We start from the raw sequence: 23,059 nt of genomic DNA on the forward strand, positions 1-23,059 counted from the left end.
ACGCCTGTAATCCCAGCACTTTGGGAGGCCGAGGCAGGCGGATTGCCTGAGGTCGGGAGTTCGAGACCAGCCTGGCTAGCATGGTAAAACCCTGTCACTATTAAAAACACAAAAATTAGCTGGGCGTGGGGGTAGGGACCTGTAATCCCAGCTACTCGGGAAGCTGAGGCAGGAGAATCGCTTGAACCCAGGAGGCTGAGGTAGCAGTGAGCCGAGATCACACCATTGTACTCCAGCCTGGGCAACAGAGTGAGACTCCGTCTCAAAAAAAAAGAAAAAAGAAAAAAGGCGGAGCATGGTGGCTCACGTCTGTAATCCCAGCACTTTGGAAGGCCAAGGCAGGTGGATCATGAGGTCAGTTCAAGACCAGCCTGGCCAGGCTGGGCGCAGTGGCTCACACCTGTAATCCTAGCACTTTGGGAGGCGGAGATGGGTGGATTGCCTGAGCTCAGGAGTTCGAGACCAGCCTGGGCAACATGGTAAAACCTCATCTCTACTAAAACACAAAATAGTCAGCCAGGCGTGGTGGCAGGCACCTGTAATCCCAGCTACTCGGAAGGCTGAGGCACAAAAATTGCTTGAGCCTGGCAGGTGGAGGGTGTCACTGCACTCCAGCCTGGGCAACAAAGTGAAACTCTGTCTCAAAAAAAAAAAAAAAAAAAAAAAAGCAAAAAAAACCCAGCCTGGCCAAGATGGTAAAACCCCACCTCCACTAAAAATACAAAACATTAGCTGGGCATGGTGGTAACCCCCTGTAATTCCAGCTACTCGGGAGGCTGAGGCAGAGAACTGCTTGAACCCGGGAGGCGGAGGTTGCAGTAAGCCGAGATTGTACCACTGCACTCCAGCCTGGGCGACAGAGCGAGACTCCATCTCAAAAAAAAAAAAAAAAAAAAAAAAAAGGCCTGGGCATGGTGCCTCACGCCTGTAATCCTAGCAACTTTGGGAGGCTAAGGCAGGCAGATCACCTGAGGTTAGGAGTTCGAGACCAGCCTGACCAACATGGAGAAACCCCATCTCTACTAAAAATACAAAATTAGCCGGGAGTGGTGGCGCATGCCTGTAATCCCAGCTACTCAGGAGGCTGAGGCAGGAGAACCTCTTGAACCCGGGAGGTGGAGGTTGCGGTGAGCTGAGATCGCACCCAGGCAACAAGAGCAAAACTCAGTCTCAAAAAAAAAAAAAAAAAAAAAAGAACATATTTCCCAGCCAGGAGTGGTGGCTCACGCCTGTAATCCCAGCACTTTGGGAGGCCGAGACAGGTGGATCACTTGAGTCCAGGAGTTTGAGACCAGCCTGGCCAACATGGAGAAACCCCACCTCTACTAAAAATACAAAAATTAGGCAGGCATAGTGGTGGGCACCTGTAATCCCAGCTACTTGGGAGGCTGAGGCAGAGAAAATTGCTTCAACCTGGGAGGTGGAGGTTGCAGTGAGATGAGATCATGCCGTTGCACTCCAGCCTGGGCAACAGAGCAAGACTCCATCTCAAAAAAAAAAAAAAAATTATTTCCCAGCCAGGCCTGGTGGCTCACACCTGTAATCCCAACAATTTGGAAGGCCAAGGCAGGAGGACTGCTTGAGCCCAGGAGTTCAAGACCACCCTAGTAACATAGGGAGACCGCCATCTCTACAAAAATATTTTCCAAATTAGGCAAGTGTGGTGGCATGCACCTGTAGTCCCAGCCACTCGGGAAGCTGAGGTGGGAGGATTGCTAGAACCCAGGAGGTTGAGGCTGCAGTGAGCCATGATTGCACCACTGCACTCCAGCCTCTGTAACAAAGCAAGACCCTACATCAAAAAAAAAAAACAAAACCCAAAAAACAAAAGAAGAAACAACATATTTCCCAATTTCCTTAGTGCCTGGTATGTTGCAAGTTCTCTTCATTGTCAACTCCAGTTCCTACATAAGCACCCAAAAAGCCAGTCACAGACTCAAGAAGGAAGCAAGAGCAAACTCACACCAAACCAGCATTTCTCTGTAGCTGCTTTCTCAGCCATACGAACTCACGGTAGCGGCGCCGCACACAGGAAGTCTTGGCAGTAAAGGCTTTGCTGTTGGTCTATACATGAAAGCACATGAAGTACATGAAAAGGGTTTAGTGGAAATAGACAAGTTCACATGAGCTCCCTATCATTGCTTTCACTGAGGAGCCATGCCATCAGGCCACAGACCTGATCAGGTCCCCAACTAGAACAAGGTGCCACCAGGCAGCCCAAAAGCAACTCAAAGACATACCTCAAGCTCTCTTTCCTTTCCTCCCTCCCTTTCTTCTAAGTCTTCTGTCTCGGGTCCACCAGAAACACTCAAAAATAGGTTACACCTTGACCTGCATGGTGGCTCACGCCTATAATCCCAGCACTTTGGGAGGCCAAGGAGGGTGGATCACTTGAGGTCAGGAGTTCAAAACCAGCCTGGCCAACATGATGAAACCCCATCTCTACTAAAAAAATATATATTCAAAATTAGCTGGGCGTGGTGGCACATGCCTGTAATCCCAGCTACTTGGGAGGCTGAGGCAGGAGAATCACTTGAACCTGGGAGGTGGAGGTTGCAGTAAGCCGAGATCACACCACTGCACTCCAGCCTGGGCAACAAAAGCAAAACTCCATCTCAAAAAAAAAAAAAAAGGTTACACCTCAGTACAAGCCCCTCAGCCCTGCAGAGCGCTGACCCCAATACAGAAGCTTGATGTACTCACATGGAGGAATATCTTATAATCCACATAAGAGTTCCAGGAGCCCTCATTCTGCACTCGGGGGTCCTGAACACGCACTGTAATCACCTCCTGTAGGTAAGAAAAGCTCCCTCAGCTTCAGCTACACAGCAAGGCAGCTCTGACAACACAGGTCGCTAGATTTTTCCACCCAACACCAACTTTCATTCACTCAACACCAACTTTCATTTATTCAATTCAACTTTCATTCACTCAATTCAGTCACTCAATTCAACAAATTTTTACTGAGCCCCACTACGTGTCAGACACTGTTCTAGGCACTGGGGATAAAGCATGAACAACAGACGTAAGTGCCTGCCCCCATGAAGCTTACATTCCAGTATATTCCAATCAAAGGAAAATTTAGTCAGAATGGAACCCCAATTTCCTAGGAATGCCTCTGCTGTTGATTTCTTTCTCCTGACTTTATTCTGAGCTCATCAGAACCACCAAAGTAATACTGCAAGTAATGATTAATGATTTGCATCTCTATGTCCTCTTTCCTCCTAAATCCCCTCTCCAACTTTTACCCACCTGTTCTCTGCAGACCATACTCTTACCTCCTGTTCTTGGTTCTCCGACATCCTACACCAAAAGCCCATTGGAAGGAAACATCTGATGAGGGACAGAGGATACAGGATCAAGGTTAGTATGCCTCTGTTCTTATCATTCTTTACCAGGGAAAACCCCGAAAGTTTTTAATAGACCCCTGTGGGGAAACCCAGGCAACACTTTTTGTTCTTGTAAAACTTAAGAGGAAGCAAAAAAAAAAAAATCCCCATTAGCTCAATGCCAAGCTAAAAGGCCCTGGGGGATTTGCCTCCCTTCTCAGACCAGGCCCTCAACTAGGCCACCTCTCCCCAAAGCGTGTTGGAGTCTACAGAAAGTTTGTCACACGCAGCCAGAACAGGCGGGTCCAGATGTAAAACTTTTGCCTTGAAGAATGCAGGCACAACGGGGTCTGGTGAGCACTCACATCACAGCATTTTTTTTTTTTTTTGAGGCAGAGTTTCACTCTTGTTGCCCAGGCTGGAGTGCAATGGCACAATCTCAGCTCACCGCGACCTCTGCCTCCTGGGTTCAAGCAATTCTCCTGCCTCAGTCTCCCAACTAGCTGGGATTACAGGCACGTGCCACCACACCCAGCTAATTTTGTATTTTTAGTAGAGACGGGGTTTCTCCATGTTGGTCAGGCTGGTCTCGAACTCCTGACCTCAAGTGATCCACCCTCCTCGGCCTCCCAAAGTGCTGGGATTACAGGCGGGAGCCACCACGCCCTGCCAGATCACAGCTTTGAAAGCGAGCCTAACAGCACCCCCTCCCGGCTGTTTAGAGACAACCAAGTCCCCACAAACACCAATGCTTCTGCATTTCTCCCAGTCTCACTAACAACCAGTCAACTCCCCACAGGTGAATCATAGAGCTAGAGCACTCCAAGGAGCACCTGAGTGGGTTGCCCAGTTGGGACCTTCCCCTTATCCAATCCATACTCTGGAACCCGAGCCAATTGTTCTAATTACTTCCTCTCCTGACATGCCATCCGGTTTGTACTTCTGTCCAAGCACCCCACAGCTGCACAGGTCGACTCAGGATGCGTTCTGCTCCTTTGTAAAGATTCATTAAAGCCTCAGCCCCTGATTTTCCCCAATGTGGCAGTTTACGTGTATAGCGACATCACCCACTCCGACAAGGGGACCATGAAGGCTGCAGCACGGGGTTACTCAAGTCCAATGGGGCCCATGATGTCACCTTCTGTTAAAATACAGCACTAATCTTGTTACTTCTAGAACTATTCCAACAGCATCCACCCTGGCTGCCGCCTCCACCCCCTTCTCTCTTAAGAGAGAAACAATAAGGTTTAATTTCCCTTTCCAATTTACCTTGAAATGAAAACTGACTTCAGCCAATATGTACTGCCAACAAATGATCCAGGCTGGCTCCTGGGAAAACAAGACTATCTCTAATATCTCTAAGCCCTCCCTCTCCTCCCCCATCCCGTACCCATTCACATACCCACTCATTTTTACAGTCCCACAATTAATTTTAAACACATTCTCTTATTAGTTCTGCCTTACCATTAGAAGACTGTGTAATGAGTTTCCTTCTATTTTATGTTTTGCTAACACAAGGCTAACATTTCAAAAGAAGGGGAACTCATTTACACCATGAAATTAGCAAAGCAAACCACTTTTTCAATTCTCTCCAATATACCAGAAGTATCTCCACAGACAAACACTGCATGCAGAAACGAAGCTGCATGGTCCATGACAAAATTGGGCTACACAATATTGAGCAAACCTAAGGTTTTGTGATTTCAGTACCATCTTAAATGGTATTCTTGCTGACAATCTGATTTTTATCTGATGCAGCCACCACCTCCAAGGGGTCCTGAACTGAAAGGTGGGAAATTCCAATTCCATAACAACCCATATATAACATTCCAGATATCAGTCAAATGTCTGAGACCAAAAAGAGCAGACCTATTTGCTGTGAACAATGAACCTCCTTAAGTTTTTTTTTTCTCTTCTCTTTGCAGGCATTGGATAAACTGCCAGCACAGGAGCAGAGAGTTAAATATTCTGAAGTGTCTTTAAACAAAACTAACAACGGGAAAGACGATGACAAGGAAATCACAGTCGTCCACTCAGTGGAGCTCATACATCTTTTGTGCCTTGAAAAAGGTTTGTCAAATTCAGGACCATCATTTAGGAACGAAATGATCATCATACCCTTGGTCTCAGGAAGTTTGTATAGGGCCCTGCACTACCTTCATGAAGAAATTCTTCTTTCCTTTGGGGCCAATACCACTCAGAAACAAATAGCTATGAACTGGCTTTTTAAAAACCTCCAGACACCAGCCTGGCCAACATAATGAAACTCCGTCTCTACTAAAAATAAAAAAAATTAGCTGGGCCTGGTGGCAGGCGCCTGTAATCCCACCTACCTGGGAGACTGAAGCAGGAGAATCACTTGAACCCGGGAGGCGGAGGTTGCAGTGAGCCGAGATCGCGCCACTGCACTCCAGCCCAGGCGACAGTGCAAGACTCCGTTGTCAAAAAAAAAAAAAAACACACACAAAAAAAAACCTCCAGATGGGCCGGGTGCGGTGGCTCACGTCTGTAATCCCAGCACTTTGGGAGGCCGAGGCGGGCGAAATACGAGGTCAAGAGATTGAGACCATCCTGGCCAACATGGTGAAACCCTTTCTTTACTAAAAATACAAAAATTAGCTGGGCATGGTGGCGCGTGCCTGTAGTCCCAGCTACTCGGGAGACTGAGGCAGAAGAATCAGTTGAACCCAGGAGGTGGAGGTTGCAGTGAGCCGAGATCGCGCCACTGCACTCCATCCTGGCAACAGAGTGAGACTCCGTCTCAAAAAAAAAAAAAGAAAGAAAGTTTCTGTTGTAACTGTCCTTAAAAACACTGGGCTGGCCCAGTGGCTCATGCCTGTAATCCAACACTTTGGGAAGCTGAGGCGGGCAGAACACTTGAGGCCAGGAGTTCAAGAACAGCCTGGCCAACACGGCAAAACTCCGTCTCTACTAAAAATACAAAAATTAGCTGGGCATGGTGGCACAGGCCTGTACTCCCAGCTACTCCGGAGACTGAGGCATGAGAATCGCTGGAACCCAGGAGGCGGAGGCTGCAATGAGCCAAGATCACACCATTGCACTCCAGCCTGGGCGACAGAGCGAGACCCTGTCTCAAAAACAAACAAACACTGGAACAAATACAAAAACCTAGACACCAAGTAGTAATTTCTAGCAACCACTCTTCTCCATTAGATTCCTCCCCACAGACACCACTCCTCAAAAGAAAAAGCTCAGTTCTGCCTCTGGAGAAGCAGCAGGAAGTTCCTAACTTTAGTTCTCTGATCTGGGAGATGGATCTGTACTTCATCCAAATAAGGCTAGAGTCAGTGACCATAGCTAGTTACATAACTTAGTGTTAACTACATTTCCTGGGCCCTTTCAACCACATCTGAAGTTTCCTTTACTTTCTTCACCTGTACGAGCACCAGTAGCTCTGGTGAGTACCCGATTGTTTGCTGTTTACAAGGTAGATTCATCGTAAAGCTTTCTAATATAGTAACAATGCAAGGCTTTAGTCTCACCATTTATTTTCTCTCCCATTTAAACAACTTCAAGAGACAGGTTAAGAAACAAATCAGGTGATAAAAGTAGATGGAACTACTGAGACTACCGTCCCTTCTTACTCAATCTTGAGCCTTTAGTGCCAGATGGCAGAAAGCAATTCAAAAAGCTCTCGCTCCAATTATAAATATCACAGGTACTAAACAGAGGAAGCTCCCAGTTCTGACCAAGCTCTGTGTGATCTCAACCAAGCAGTTATGCTCCATCTTTTTGTCCATCTCTAACCTACGCCTTTCACTTGGAAGGTAAGTAACAAAGGCGACGACAATCTACCGCCAAGTCTCCCGTGTCCACGTAAAATACTCGCCATTGCCCCCAGTCTTAGCCATTTAAGTAAATGTCCCCAGAGTCTTTTACTACGGCCACTCTTTCTCCATTCTCAACAAACTAGGACCGAAAGGTCCACATGGTCCTTCTTTCTTTCCGATTAAGCTTGGGGGGTAGGAAGTGAAAGATATACTTTAAAGGTAAACTGAAAAGCCGGGTTTCCTTTCTTGGATCTCGAGCAAGCCCTTGCCTTAATCCCGGGTGGTAAGAGAGTCCCTCCCTAGGATGTAAAGCGATGCCACCATCCCGAGTGCCACTACTGACGCTCAAGCCCACGCCCCCTCACAGGAGAGCAGCACCCACTCCCCGGGCCCCGCCCACGCCCTCTCACCTGAGAACAGCACCAGCTCCCCACAGCGACACCGCCCGCGCCCCACCATATAGCCAGATCACGGCTTCTCCTTCCGGGTGAGTCGCCGGTGCCCCGGTGCACGACGGGAGACGCCCCAATCCCGTGTGCCCGGGACGCCCCGCCCCTACAGGCCCGGGCTCTGAGTGGGATTCCCGCTTCCGAATAGCGCGGCTCCGCTGGCCAAGGCCCGGGACTGGAGTCGGGATCCCCCCTCCACTCACTTGGGACGCTGGAGAGTGGACGCAGGTGCCGGGTGAGGGACGGCGAATGGATATCCAATCCGGGGCCGCGTTCCGCCCACTGTCAGGGGAAGCCAATCAGCGGCCAGGGGGCGTCAGCGACGAGCAGCCAGTGGGTCCCGGGAGCAGAGGGGTGTAAGGGGGTTGTTACTCTTGTTCCCGCTATGCGAGGGATAGTCTGCGGTGTGGGAGGTTGGGGGCTTTAGGAAGCCCACATCCCTGGATCCTCACTAAGTCCCGAGAGCCACCATTTGAACCTCGTAGTTTGCTGTTCCCCAGCGGAGCTATCAAGGGGATTCCGATTCTGATTCGTAAAGCCACGGACCGATTGTCAGAGTGAAAGTCAGACTCGAGAGGGTCCGGCGACTCAGATTGCTCACACCGAAACAAACTCGAAGCGATATCATGCAGCTAGGGAGCAAGAGAAAGCCGTTCAATGTGTTGGTGGTCTTTTAACAACTTATTTAAAGATAATTTCAGCAAGCCTAGCGCGGTGGCTCACGCCTGTAATCCCAATGCTATTAGGGAGGCCGAGGCGGGAGGATCGCTTGAGGCCAAGCTTGAGACACGCCCTACCAACTTAGGGAGACCCTCGCCTCTGCAAAATATTTTAAAAATTAGCCGGGCATGGTGGCACGCGCCTGTAGTCCCAGCTACTCGGGAGGCTGAGACAGGAGGATGGCTTGAACCCAGGGGTTCGAGGCTGCAGTGAGCCCTGATCACTGCAGAGCAAGACCCTGTCTGAAAAAAAGAGAGAGAGCTAAAAGGAAGAAAAGAAAGGAAAGAAAAGAAAGGGGCCGGGCACAGTGCCTCACGCCTGTACTTCCACCAATTTGGGAGGCGGAGGCGGGTGGATTACCTGAGGTCAGGAGTTCGAGACCAGCCTGGCCAACATGGTGAAACCCCGTCTCTACTAAAACTACAAAAATTAGCTGGGCGTGGTCATGGGCACCTGTAATCCCAGCTATTCAGGAGACTGACGCAGGGGGATTGCTTGAACCCAGGAATCGGAGGTTGCAGTGAGACAAGATCGCGCCATTACACTCCAGCCTGGGAGACTCCATTGTAAAAAATAAATAAATAAAAAGGAAGATAGCTGGATTCTCCTATGTGCTTCCCCTTTCTCTGTTGTGCTCTGTTGTTTTGGTACATTAAGAAAATTCAGTCTTATATAGATATGTAGTTGAGAAAAGGAAGAGTATTTTTAGCCTTCTCAAACAATTCTGAATACTCTTCTTTGATACTACCCAAATTCAACAAATGGTAACTTTTCTTTGTTTTTTTGAGACAGGGTCCTGCTCTGTTGCCCAGGCTGGAGTGCAGTGGCAGGATCACAGCTCACTGCAGCCTCAACCTCCAGGGCTCAAGCCATCCTCCCTCCTCAGCCCTTGGAGCTGCTGGGACCGCAGGCGTGTGCCACCATACTCGGTTAATTCTTAAAATTTTTATACAATTTTTTAAGTTTTTAAAATTTTATACAACATAGGGTCTCCCTATGTTGCCGAGACTGGAAGTGTTTATTTATTTATTTTTAAGTACACACCACCTTGGAGATGGAGTCATTTCTTAAAGGTTAAGTGTGATAGGGAGTCAAGCCATTTAGAAAATACTGGTACAGAGTTATGCAGATCAGCCAATGTTGATGCATTTATTCAATGTAAAAAAAATCACATTTATTAAATTCATCACTGATCTCATCAGGAAAGTCTCAAGAAACTGCCTACTGACTAGCTGGGATTACAGGCACGTGCCACCATGCCCGGCTAATTTTTGTATTTTTAGTAGAGATGGGGTTTCACCATATTGGTCAGGCTGGTCTTGAACTCCTGACCTCATGATCCACCCGCCTTGGCTTCCCAAAGTGCTGGGATTACAGGCATGAGCCACCGTTCCTAGCCTCACATGTCTTAATATTAAGACAGCCTCAACCTCCTGGGCTCAAGTGATCCTGCCACCCAAGCCTCCTAAGTAGCTGGGACCACACGTGTGTGCCACCATGCCCGACTAATTTTTTATTATTATTTGTATAGATGAGGTCTCACTATATTGCCCAGCCTGGTCTTGAACTCTCAAGAGATTGAGACCATCTGGTGGTGTGTGATTGTAATTCCAGCTAGTCGGGAGACTGAGGCAGGAGAATCACTTAAACCCGGGAGGCAGAGGCTTCAGTGAGCCAAGATCATGCCACTGCACTCCAGCCTAGTGACAAAGTGAGACTCCGTCTCAAAAAAAAAAAAAAAAAAAAAAAAAAGAATGGTATACAGGACAAAGGCAGTGATGGCCCTCTCCACCTTGAAACACACATATAAGAGCCAGAATTTACTAACACAATAAATATGATACATCTGAAACTGTTGTCCTGTAATGTACAGTTTAGGAAAATGATGACATTTAAATAGAGACCTCAGGGAACATGATGGCTGAACTTCAATATTAGAAGAAACATATGAAAGAAAGATAAGGCTTACTGTGTGGCTACAGATGCCAGAATTAGGGAAAATAGGTGGCATCTCCATGGGGAGCAGAATTCAGCTCAATACAAGGAATTAGGGATGGCAGCATTTTATGTAGACAGAAATATGGTTTGGGTGTTAGATAGAAATGAGATTAAATCAATCAAGAATTTATGGCCAGGCATGGTGGCTCACATCTGTAATCCCAGCACTTTGGGAGGCCGAGACAGGTCAAGGCCTGCTTGAGCCCAGGAGTTCCAGACCAGCCTGGACAATGTGACAAGACTCTGGCTCTACAAAATAGAAAAAATTAGCTGAGTAAGGTGTGGCTCAAAGCTACTCAGGAGGCTGAGGGGGAAAGATGACTTGGGCCTGGGGAGTTGAGACTGCAGTGAACCGTGATTGCACTACTGCACTTCAGCCTAGGAGAGGGAGTAACATCCTGTCTCAAAAAAAAAAAAAAAAAAATAGGCCGGGTGTGGTGGCTCACATTTGTAACGCCAGCACTTTGGGAGGCTGCAACGGGGGGATCACAAGGTTAGGAGTTCAAGACCAGCCTGAAAACACAGTGAAAACCCGTCTCTACCAAAAATACAAAAATTAAGGCTGGGTGCGGTGGCTCACACCTGTAATCCCAGCACTTTGGTAGGCGGAGGCAGTGGGACCACTTGAGGTCAGGAGTTCGAGACCAGCCTGGCCAACATGGTGAAACCTCCCTCTACTAAAATTACAAAAATTAGCCAGGCACGGTGGCGGGCAACTGTAAACCCAACTACTTAGGAGACTGAGGCTGGATAATTGCTTGAACGCGGGAGGTGGAGGTTGCGGTGAGCCGAGATCTCACCACTGCCCTCCAGCCTGGGTGACAGAGCAAGACTCAGTCTCGGGAAACAAAAAAATTAGCTGGGCATGGTGGTGGGCACCTGTAATCCCAGCTACTTGGGAGACCGAGGCTGGATAATTGCTTGAACCCGGGAGGTGGAGGTTGCAGTGAACCAGATCATGCCACTGCACTCCAGCCTGGGTGACAGAGTTAGACTCCATCTCAAAAAATTATAATAATAAATAAATAAAATAAAATAAAAAATAAACCAGGCGTGGTGGCTCATGCCTGTAATCTTAGCACTTTGGGAGGTTGAGACGGGTGGATTGCCTGAACTCAGGAGTTCAAGACCAGCCTGGGCAACATGGTGAAACCCCCGTCTCTACTAAAATACAAAAAAATTAGCTGTGCATGGTGGCATGCACTTGTAATCCCAGTTACTTGGGAGGCTGAGGCAGGAGAATTGCATGAACCCGGGAGGCGGAGGTTGCAGTGAGCCGAGATCTTGCCATTGCACTCCAGCCTGGGCGACAGTGCAAGACTCTGCCTCAGGGGTGGAAAAAAAAAAAGCACTCATTAATAGTAGCTAATTATCATTACAACTAATTTTCTCATCATTATCATCAGTCAAAAACAGTACACTACAGGAGGAAGTGAGGAGATGCTTGCTTCTCACTTGCTTCTTCATAGAAACCCAGCCCAAATGTTTCAGGAAGAATTGCTCTCTTTGTGTCCGGAGTTGATTCCTTCCGGTGGGTTTGTGGTCTCCCTGACTTAAACAATGAAGCCGCGGACCTTCATGGTGAGTGTTAAAAACAGCTCTTAAAGCTGGCAGGGACCCAAAGAGTGAGCAGCAGCAAGATTTATTGTGAAGAGCGAAAGAACGCAAAAGAACAAAGCCTCCATAGCGTGGAAACTGACCTGAGCAGGTTGCTGCTGCGGGCTAACGGGAACGGGTTGGGGGGCAGGGGGCCAGCTTTTACCCCCTTATTTGTCCCCGCCCATTTTCCATTTCTGTCCTATCAGAGTGCCCTTTTTTCAATCCTCCCCGTGATTGGCTACTTTTAGATTCCTGCCGATTGGTGCATTTTACAATCCTCTTGCTAGCTACAGAGGGCTGATTGGTGTGTTTTTACAGAGTGCTGATTGGTATATTTTACAATCCCCTTGCTAGGTACAGAGCGCTGATTGGTGCATTTCACAATCCTCTTGTAAGACAGAAAAGTTCTCCAAGTCCCCACTCGACCCAGGAAGTCCAGCTGGCTTCACCTCTCATCTTCTCTGTGCTTTCTTGAAGCCCTTTTAACTAAACTCTATTATGATATTGCTGGGCTGGGTTTTTCTTACGTGACAGTTCTCCAGAGCCCTGAACAGTGCCTGCATCAGCAAAACTGTCTTATAAATGCAAACTCTTGCCTTTTGGGGTAGAGTGCAATAGAGTTTCCCTCTTCCTCCTGATTAGAAGGATACTTTAAAATAAAAAAAAAAAACTTTAGTTATATTGTGGCTTAAAAACATGTTTTTTTCCTAATTGTGTGTTTCCTTGGGATGATTGGGTGAAAGGTGCTGACGGAGATTAATGACACTGAAAAAGGTGAGCACAACTTACAATGAAAAAGAGGACATTTTTGTGGCACAGCCAGTGAAAAGGGGGAAATTCAGGAAGCTATGAGAGGCCTATGGGGGGACCTAACCTACTCTAGGGAATCAGGGAAGACCTCGAAGGGGAAGTAATCTTAACACTGAACAGTATTTTTTTTTTTTTTAGACAAAGTTTTGCTCTTGTTGCCCAGGCTGGAGTGCAATGGCGTGATCTCGGCTCACTGCAACCTCCACCTCCTGGGTTCAAGCGATTCTCCTCCCTCAGCCTCCCGAGTAGCTGGCACTACAGGCGCCCACCACGACGCCCAGCTAATTTTTGTATTTTAGTAGAGATGGGGTTTCACCATGTTGGCCAGGCTGGTCTTGAAACCCTGACCTCAAGTGATCCACCCACCTCCGCCTCCCCAAGTGTTGGGATTATAGGCTTGAGCCACCGTGCCGGCGTGAGTAGGAATTTTACAGAGATTTGAGGAGGCAGAGATTGAGGACTAAGAAATCATTGGAAATTTGAGGCAGCGGCGATATGATAAAGTTCTCGTGAAGAATCTAAGATTCAAAAATTTTGAGGATGTGAATTACCGAACTGTCCAGAAGTGGTTGATTTTTGGGGGGCCAAGCATCGGGGGCTCGCTTATAAAAATAATACGTTCTAATTTTTTTTTTTTTTTTTTTTTTTGAGATGGAGTCTCGCTCCATCGCCCAGGCTGGATCGCAGTGGCTGGATCGCGGCTCACTGCAAGCTCCGCCTCCCAAGTTCAAGCAATTCTTGTCTCAGCCTCCTGAGTAGCTGGGACTACAGGCGCCTGCCACCACGCTCGGCTAATTTTTGCATTTTTAGTAGAGACAGGGTTTCACCTTGTTGGTAAGGCTGGTCTGGAACTCCTGACCTCAGGTGATCCACCCGCCTCGGCCTCCCAAAGTGCTGGGATGACAGGCGTGAGCGACTGCCCCTGGCCCATATGTTCTAATATTCTAGGTTACAACGCTCTACGCTGCAATCTCTCCACCGTTACAGTTTAAAAACTATAAGTCCCTACCACCCTCGCCTACTGTGCGTGCGCGGCGCGCTGCGCTTCGGGCCTTGTAGTCTTGGACAGACCCCCGAGGCCCATGGTGCCGTGCGGCGGGTCGTTGCGCCTGCGCGGTGCGAGCGGCGGGCAGCGCAGAGTGCGAGGCTCTTTTGTTCGGCTGAGGGGAGGGCCGTTGGCCGGGGCCTGCGGTACGCCGCTTCAGTGAGGGACGCCACTGCGGCCACCCGGCTTGCTGCCTTCCTGGGCGCCACTCCCCCAGGCGACCCGACGCGACGCGCCAGTAGCGCAGCACCGATTCCTCTCGGGCTCTTGGGCGCTGCTCTGAGGTGAGGAGCCCGCTGGAGGCGGGAGAGCTGGGGGAGGGGGCGCGGCGGCGGCGGCGGCGGGAGCCCTGCGTGAGGGGCCGCGCTTTCGAGGCGGAGGTTAGGAGCGGGGAGCGCGCCCGGGTCCAGCGTCCTGCTTCTCCGCTTCCCGCGCTGAGCTCTTCGCCTGTCGCTGAGGCGTCGGTGCCAGCTGCGTGAAGGATGGAGAGGGCGGGGCGCGAATCCTGAGCCAGAGACTGAGTGCTTGGGGGTGGGCCGAGCACTTGGGGGCCGCTCTTCGGGGCCCGGGTGGTCTGGAACAATGTTGCTTGGCTGGGCGGCTGCGGGATAGGGCGGAAGGGGACAGGCTTGAGGCGGGGACAGGCGTGAGGAGGCACTGACGACCGCACAACCCGAGGTTTGTAACTGTATTCGGAAGACGCCGGGTCCGGCCGGGACTGCCAGAGGAACCTGGCTTTGCAGGACTACGGAGGAGTAACGTCGAGTGAATTGGAAGAGGACCCAGGGCCGCACAAGGTGTGCTGATTGGAGGAGGAGATGTGTGGAATAAATTGGGAAAGGGGACACGGAGGGGGAGGGGCAGGCGTTTGCTGGGCCTGACTCTGGAAGGGGAGGAGCTGTTAGGATAAGTAGGGCGGAGATCCCGAGAATATTTCTGTAAGGTATGTAAGAAAAAAGGGGAAAGCAGGCCGCCCTTGCATCCTGATGGGTCCTTACAGTGGGGAGGCTGTAAGAATAATGTGCGAAGAAAGGATGGAATACGCTTTTTTCACTTTTCCAGGTTTCCTACTACCTTCACTCCATGATTCCTTTGGGGAGTTAAAAAAGTCCAAGTGCAGTTCTTGCTTTGATTCAAAATTAGTTCCGTACGTTTTTGTGTGGGATCGTAACTGGTCTCACAAAGGTGATGAAATTGTAAAAATATGTAGATGAGTTAATAGTTAAGGAACGGCGTGAGGTAGTGAGAGATTGTGAGATCGTGTGAGGTGCGAGAAATTGGGAGACATAGGAAAATTATGTGAGATTGTGAGGTAATATTTGTTTCGTGGGCCCTTCTGTTTTTAGCCAGCTTTTCCTTGTTGGAAAATTTGAATAGAGTGAGCTATATTTTACCTCTTTTTTTTTTTTTTTTTTTTTTTTTTTGAGAAGAGTCTTCCTCTGTTGCCCAGGCTGGAGTGCAGCGGTGCGATCTTGGCTCACTGCAACCTCCACCTCCCGGATTCATGCGATTCTCTTGCCTCAGCCTCCCGACTAGCTGGGATTACAGGCACACGCCACCACGCCCGGCTAATTTTTGTATTTTTAGTAGAGACGGGGTTTCACCGTACTGGTCACGCTGGTCTCGAACTCCTGACCTCGTGATCCTCCCGCCTCGGCCTCCCAAAGTGCTGGGATTATAGGCGTGAGCCACTGCGCCTGGCCATATTTTACCTCTTTTTCAAAGTTTCAAATGAGGGTTTTTCATAAATTGGTGTTACATTTAGACGTGTTGGTTTAACGCAATTGAGGTGGAATTTACAAAAAGTTCAGCTATAATCAGTTATATACTAGAACCCCTAGCCCAGGGTAAAGTAGCCTCCTCAATTGTGTTAAGAGTCACATCAGCAGTTTGGAAAGATTGTGAAAGGTCCAAGGCTTTGGAATAGATTCAGGAATACCATGGGGAAATTAATGCCGGTGTTCCTCCCTAGGTGCCTTATAGACTTTTATATGAAAGTGGTGTGATTGAAAAGCACTTGTATTGAAACCGGTGGCACCTTAATGAAGCTTCAGGGGAGTGGAGGACCTGAAGTCGTTTACGGTTTTCCCTGTGGTGATATTTTTCTTCAATGGCTGCTGTATCCTAAATTGTTTCTCATTAAAAAAATAAATAGTAGGGTCGGGCGCAGTGGCTCAAGCCTGTCATCCCAGCACTTTGGGAGTCTGAGGTGGGCGGATCACCTGAGGTCTGGAGTTCGAGACCAGCCTGGCCAACATGGTGAAACCCCGTCTCTACTGAAAATAGAAAAATTAGCCCGGTGTGGTGGCGGGCGCCTGTAGTCCCAGCTACTTGGGAGGCTGAGGCAGGAGAATCGCTTGAACCTGAGGCAGAGGTTGCAGTGTGCCGAGATTGGCGCCGCCGCCCTCCAGCCTGGGCAACAGAGGGAGACTCTGTCTCAAAAAAAAAAAAAAAAAAAGGGCCGGACGCGGTGGCTTACGCCTGTAATCCCAGCACTTTGGGAGGCTGAGGCGGGCGGATCATGAGGTCAAGAGATCGAGACCATCCTGGCCAACCAACATGGTGAAACCCTGTCTCTACTAAAAATACGAAATTAGCTGGGCCTAGTGGCGCATGCCTGTAGTCCCAGCTACTCAGGAGGCTGAGGCAGGAGAATAGCTTGAACCTGGGAGGCAGAGGTTGCAGTGAGCCGAGATCCGCGCCACTGCACTCCAGCCCGGGCAACAGAGCGAGACTCTGTCTCAAAAAAAAGAAAAGATAGATGATAGATAGATAGATGGTGTGTGAAATAAATAGTTTTGAATGTAAATAGAAGCCTAGTGGTAAGTAAGTTACCCTGGTCTTCTGCATTTCTGAATACAGGATACCTATAATTTACAAACTATACCTCTAAAGAAAGATAGCACTCATTCTTGTGCCCATTTTAAGGACTAGGAAAATGTTTCTCTTTGTTGTTCACACCATTTGAAAATAATTCATTAAATTTTGGCATCCTCTAGTGGTTTATCTAGCAAAACCTCCCTTTTTAAAAAAAAAAATCCTATCTGCAGTGGTGTAAGAGATTTTGCATTAGATTTGGTAGATTTTCACTTCATAGGTTCTTTCCACGAAGAGTTTCTGGTGTAGAAGGCTAATTGCTAGTTTATGGGCTCCCATAAAATGGGGCCATACTGGCCCCGTCTCTACTAAAAATACAAAATTAGCTGGGCGTGGTGGTGCACACCTGTAATCCCAGCTACTTGGGAGGCTGAGGCAGGAGAATCGTTTGAACCCGAGAGGCGGAGGTTGCCATGAGCCGAGATCGCGCTATTGCACTCCAGCCTGGGCAACAAGAGCGAAACTCTGTCTCAAAAAAAGAAAAATGAAAAAATGGGGACGCACTTCTTGTTCATTAGTGCCTGGCACATAGTAGGCCGTTCAGATTGTTGATGAATGAATGATGAATAGAGGAGCTTTGAGATCCATTCTGAGAACTCAGCCAAATTAATGTGCATAGTAGTTTGCTTGTCCTGTGTCTGTGACATTTGGCAGAGTTAAGCTGTTGCTTTGCCATGTTTGTCTTAGCCTCAGTTAGTTTCTTTGTTTTTGTTTGTTTGTTTGTTTTTTGTTTTTTTAAGACAGAGTGTCGCTCTGTTGCCAGGCTGGAGTGCAGTGGTGGCATCATGGCTCACTGAAGCCTCAACCTCCTGGACACAAGCAGTCCTCCCACCACAGCCTCTTGAGTAGCTAGGACTACAGTCTCATGCCACCATGCATGGCTTCTTTTTTGTAGGGACAGTCTCTGTTGCCCAGAATGGTTAGCTTCAGTTTTGTACTCACTCTGGTACTAAATATAGAAAAGGTTTACAGGCTGTGCAACTGGCCGTTTTAAATACCTCAGGCCTCAGATTCTGGGTTTTGTCAGCAAGCAAATAGCTTGAATATATCTGTTTTAAAAGAATCTTGAAAAATCTTCTGTGTCCTTTGTATTGACCTGAGCAATAATTTACCAGTAGCAATGTCTGTTGAAAAACTGAATAGCCTTTCCAAGGTTATTTGGAGAAGTTACTCAGATATGGACAAATTTAGATCTTGTCAATATTTGCATAGAATAACTTGTATTAAATCTTTCCTGCCTTTAGCATTTATACTTTGATGACCAGAAGGGGGCGACCTAATTTGTCTGTGAAATTGTGCCTTTTAAAATAATAGTTGACACTTTGAGTGCGTAACGGAACTATGGTATTAATTTTTATTTTTTTTTTTTTGAGACAGAGTCTTGCTCTGTCGCCAAAGCTGGAGTGCAGTGGCGCGATCTCAGCTCACTGCAACCTCCGCCTCCCAGGTTCAAGCGATCCTCCTGCTTCAGCCTCCGGAGTAGCTGGGACTACCAGGGGGCCCCGACAACGCCCAGCTAATTTTTGTATTTTTAGTAGAGATGGGGGTCTTGCCATGTTGGCCAGGCTGGTCTTGAACTCCTGACCTCGGGTGATCTACCCTCCTCGGCCACCCAAAGTGTTGGGATTACAGGCGTGAGCCACTGCGCCCAGCCTATAGTATTAATTTTTAACTGACAAGAATGGTGTATCCTTATGGGGTACGATGTGGTGGCGTTTTTTTTTTTCTTTTTTTGAGACGGAGTTTCGCTCTTGTTGCCCAGGCTGGAGTGCAGTGGCGCAATCTCAGCTTACTGCAACCTCCGCCTCCTCGGTTCAAGTGATTCTCCTGCCTCAGGCCTCCTAAGTAGCTGGAATTACAGGCGCCTGCCACCACACCTGGCTAATTTTTTGTATTTTTTTAGTAGAGATGGGGTTTCATCATGTTGGCCAGGTTGGTCTTCAACTCCTGACCTCAGGTGATCCACCCTCCTTGGCCTCCAAAGTGCAAAGATTACAGGCGTGAGCCACCACGCCCAACTTGTGGTGGGGGTTTTTGAACTTTTATTTTTCTCACACAAATAGAGGCAGGGACTCACTATGTTGCCCAGGCTAGTTTCGAACTCCTGGCCTCAAGTAATCTTCCCACCTCACCCTCCCAAAGTACTGGGATTACAGACATGAGCCACTGCACCTGGCCCACTGTGGTGGTTTTTGGTTTTCTTTTCTTTTTTTAGACAAGTCTTGCTCTGTCACCCAGGCTGGAGTGCAGTGGTGCACTCCACGCAGCTCACTGCAGCTTCCACCTCCCAGGTTCAAGTGATTCTCCTGCCTCAGCCTCCTGAGGAGCTAGGAATACAGGTGCACACCACCATGCCCAGCTAACTTTTTTCGTATTTTTAGTAGAGATGAGGTCTCACCATGTTGGCCGGGCTGGTCTTGAAATCCTGACCTCAAGTGATCCACCCACCTCAGCCTCTCAAAGTGCTGGGATTGCAGGTGTGAGCCACCATGCCTGGCCACTGTGGTGTTTTGATACGTTTCCAATGTAGTCATAATTCTGGTCTAGCTTTCTAACCACTTTTATTTTATCTTAAATTCACCTTTGAAAGATAGCTTGAGGTATCTCTGTGTCCATACTAACATTTGTAGACTCTTGTGGCCTCTCAACCCAAAAATCTGTGTCAAAATATCCATGTCAACATACTCAAGGGGTTTTCCAAGTTTCAGAACACATCTCAGATAAAATTCAAAATGTATTCGCACACCAGCATTCTAGCCTTAGATCCTCTGGAATTCAAGGGCTGGTGTTCCTTTAAAAATGAAACTCCTGACTGGGCGTGATGGCTCACGCCTATAATACCAGCACTATGGGAGGCCTAGATGGGTGGATCACCTCAGGTGGGAACTGAAGACCAGCCTGACCAACATGGAGAAACTCCGTCTCTACTAAAAATACACAATTAGCTGGGCGTGGTGGTGCATGCCTGTAATCCCAGTGACTCGGGAGGCTGAGGCAGGAGAACTGCTTGAACCTGGGAGGCGGAGGTTGCAGGGAGCCGAGATTGCACCACTGTACTCTAGCCTGGGTGAAAGAGCAAGACTCCATCTCCAAAAAAAAAGAAACTCCTGCTAACTGTGTGTGGCATAAGTTCTTGTTTTCTGCTTAGTCAAGTTTTCCATCTGGAAAGCATTTGCTTTGCAAACAGCCACAGCTTACAGACTACAAGCAGTTTAGAAACAAGACTACCACCTGAATATACTACACATGCCTTCACCTGCCTTTTGATGATTGGTATGTAGTTGCTGATTCTTTCAACAAAAGGTACTTCTTTCTTGTTTTCTCTTTAGGGCTTATGGATCAGATTTATCTTGCTGCTTATTCCCTTAAAAGCTTATAGCTTTGGAATTCTATTCCCTGATGCTTCTGAGACAGTCATCCTTTTTTTTTTTTTTTTTTTTTTTTTTGAGATGGAGTTTTGTTCTTGTTGCCCAGGCTGGAGTGCAATGGTGCAATCTCGGCTCACCGCAACCTCAGCCTCTCAGGTAGATGGGATTACAGGCGTGTACCACCATGCCTGGCTAATTTTGCATTTTTAGTAGAGATGGGGTTTCTCCATGTTGGTCAGGCTGGTCTCCAACTCCCGACCTCAGGAGATCTGCCTGCCTCAGCCTCCCAAAGTGCTGGGATTACAGGCGTGAGCCACCGCGCCCCGCCTGAGACATCCATCTTTATTGTCCATATAGGGTTCAACAACTTGTTCAGGTTCCAGACCTACCTTTAATTGTATGTGCAAGTAAAAATAGAAACAATGCTTTGGGAACCCCAAAGAAAAGAGAAATATTATTTAGCTAGGTTGGGTAGGCTTCATGGAGAAAGTAGCATTTTTAAGCTGAGTCTTGAAGAATGGATAGGATTTTGACTGTTGGCCCTGTACAGGAGCACACTACTTTCTTTTTTCTTTCTTTTTTTTTTTTGAGGCAGAGTCTTGCTCTGTCACTGAGGCTGGAGTGCAGTGTCAAGATCTTGGCTCACTGCAACCTCTGCCTGCCTGGTTCAAGTAATTCTTGTGCCCCACCCTCCCAAGTAGCTGGGATTACAGGCATGCACCACCACACCTGGCTAATTTTTGTATTTTTAGTAGATATGGGGTGTCACCATGTTGGCCAGGCTGGTCTTGAACTCCAGGCGTCAAGTGATCCACCCGCCTCGACTTCCCAAAGTACTGATTTATAGGTGTGAGCCACCAAGCCCAGTCAGGAGCACACTTTTTTTTTTTTTTTTTTTTTTCCTTTGAGACAGAGTCTTGGTCCGTCACCCAGGCTGGAGTGCAGTGGCGCGATCTCAGCTCACTGCATCCTAACCCCGTTTTCCGGATTCAAGCAATTATCGTGCCTCAGCTTCTTGAGTAGCTGGGACTACAGGTGCGCCATGCTGGCTAATTTTTTTTTTGTATTTTTAGTAGACACGGGGTTTCACCATGTTGCTGGGCTGGTTTCAAACTCCTAGCCTGAAGGATCCACCCACCTCGGCCTCCCAAACTGCTGAGATTACAGGTGTGGGCCACAGAGCCCAGCCCACACTTTTTTTTTTTGGAGACAGAGTCTTGTCCTGTATCCCAGGCTGGAGTGCAGTGGCGCAATCTCGGTTCACTGCAGCCTTCACCTTTCCCAAGTTCAAGGAATTCTCCTGCTTTAGCCTCCTGACTATCTGGGATTACAGGCGTGTGCCACCACACCTGGCTGATTTTTGTATTTTTACTAGAGTTGGGGTTTCACCATCTTAGCCAGGCTGATCTTGAACTCCTGACCTCAAGTGATCCACCTGCCTTGGCCTCCCAATGTGCTGGGATTACAAGCATGAGCCACTGCGCCCTACCAAGCCCACACTTCTTTTTTTTTTTTGAGACAGAGTTTCACTCTTGATGCCCAGGCTGGAGTGCAGTGGCACGATCTTGGTGCATCGCAACTTCCGCCTCCCAGGTTGAAGCGATTCTCCTTCCTGAGCCTCTGGAGTAGCTGGGATTACAGGCATGCGCCACCACACCCAGCTCATTTTGTATTTTTAGTAGAGATGGGGTCATGTTGGTCAGGCTGGTCTCGAACTCCTGACCTCAGGTAATTCGCCTGCCTCAGCCTCCCAAAGTGCTGGGATTACAGGCGTGAGTCACCATGCTGGGCCTAAGCCCACACTTCTTAATACTTAATAGATGAGCAAAGCTATGGAGGAAACATAGGATATGTTCAGGTTGTGGCCAGGTTATAGTCTTTGACAGGAATGTAGATTTTGTGAGGGAAGAAGGGACATAATTAGTCTGGAATAAGAACCGAAGAATATAAGTGTTACACTGAGGACTTTGGCCTTTTGTTTTAAATGGGAGGAAACCTTGTAGAAAATATTTCCTATTCAGTCAGCTACAGCCCAAACTGGTTTATATGTGTCACATTGCCTTTGTTTACAACAGTTCCTGAAGCCAAATTGCCCTACCAGTACACCTTTTCAAATGCTAGTAAAGCCTGGTTTCAAACTCAGCTTTTCAAAATGTTTACTGATGCCCTCGCCAGTTCTTCCTCCAATCTCCTATAGTGCGTTTATGGCTACTTTTTATTGCTTATACTGCTTTTGGTAATTATGTATGCTTGCCATTTCGGACTCTCACTTGAACTTGCATTGTTTACCTTTTTGTATTTTTTTTTTTTCGAGACCTGTCTTCTGTGTCTTTTTTTTTTTTTTTTAATTTTATTTTTGAGACAGAGTCTTGCTCTGTTGCCCAGGCTGGAATGCAGTGTCGTGATCTGGCCTCACTGCAACCTCTGCCTCCTGGGTTCAAGCAGTTCTCCCTGCCTTAGCCTCCCAAGTAGTTGGGTAGCTGGGATTACAGGCACCTGCCATCATGCCCAACTAATTTCTTTCTTTCTTTTCTTTTTTCTTTTCTTTTTTTTTTTTGAGACAGAGTTTTGCTCTTGCTGCCCAGGCTGGAGTGCAATGGTGTGATCTCGGCTCACTGCAACCTCTGCCTCCTGGGTTCAAGCGATTCTCCTGCCTCAGCCTCCCGAGTAGCTGGGATTACAGGCATGCGCCACCACGTCCGGCTCATTTTGTATTTTTAGTAGAGACTGGGTTTCTCCATGTTGGTCAGGCTGGTCTTGAACTCCTGACCTCAGGTGATCTGCTGACCTCGGCCTCCCAAAGTGCTGGGATTACAGGCCTGAGCCACCATGCCCGGCCTAATTAATTAATCTTTTAGAGATAGAGTCTCACAGCTGGGTGCGGTGGCTCACGCCTGCAATCTCAGCACTTTGGGAGTCTGAGGTAAGTGGATCACGAGGTCAGGAGTTCGAGACCAGCCTGGCAAAGATGGTGAAACCTTGTCTCTACTAAAAATAGAAAAATTAGCCAGGTGCAGTGGCGGGCACCTGTAATCCCAGTTACTCAGGAGGCTGAGGCAGGAGAATCCCTTGA

General features: G+C 48.1%; 2 protein-coding genes across 14 annotated transcripts in view; one reads left to right on the top strand and one right to left on the bottom strand.

Annotated features, from left to right (window-relative positions):
- The window catches only part of SNX11 (sorting nexin 11), a 21,518-nt gene extending 7,412 nt beyond the window's left edge, over nt 1–14,106 (bottom strand). The window contains exons 1-5 of one of the 8 annotated variants that reach the window (XM_063798070.1): nt 13,719–14,106; nt 7,773–8,201; nt 3,279–3,333; nt 2,704–2,790; nt 1,964–2,064 (exon numbers count right to left, since the gene is read on the bottom strand). In XM_063798070.1, coding sequence (XP_063654140.1) covers nt 1,964–2,064; nt 2,704–2,790; nt 3,279–3,320 — 230 coding nt within the window. In that variant the 5' untranslated portion in view covers nt 3,321–3,333; nt 7,773–8,201; nt 13,719–14,106. 8 annotated transcript variants of the gene reach the window in all.
- The window catches only part of CBX1 (chromobox 1), a 39,568-nt gene continuing 24,137 nt past the window's right edge, over nt 7,629–23,059 (top strand). For 2 of the 6 annotated variants that reach the window (NM_001252558.4, XM_054669853.2), the window contains exon 1: nt 13,810–14,025. The gene's annotated coding sequence lies outside the window, so the exon portion shown is untranslated. Of the gene's footprint in view, nt 7,805–13,798; nt 14,026–14,440; nt 14,539–23,059 lie in introns of those variants that run through there. The other 4 variants (XM_054669852.2, XM_063798090.1, XM_054669854.2 and 1 more) reach the window with 4 other exon arrangements.

Source organism: Pan troglodytes, chromosome 19 (assembly GCF_028858775.2).
Source record: "Pan troglodytes isolate AG18354 chromosome 19, NHGRI_mPanTro3-v2.0_pri, whole genome shotgun sequence".
NCBI lineage: Eukaryota > Metazoa > Chordata > Mammalia > Primates > Hominidae > Pan > Pan troglodytes.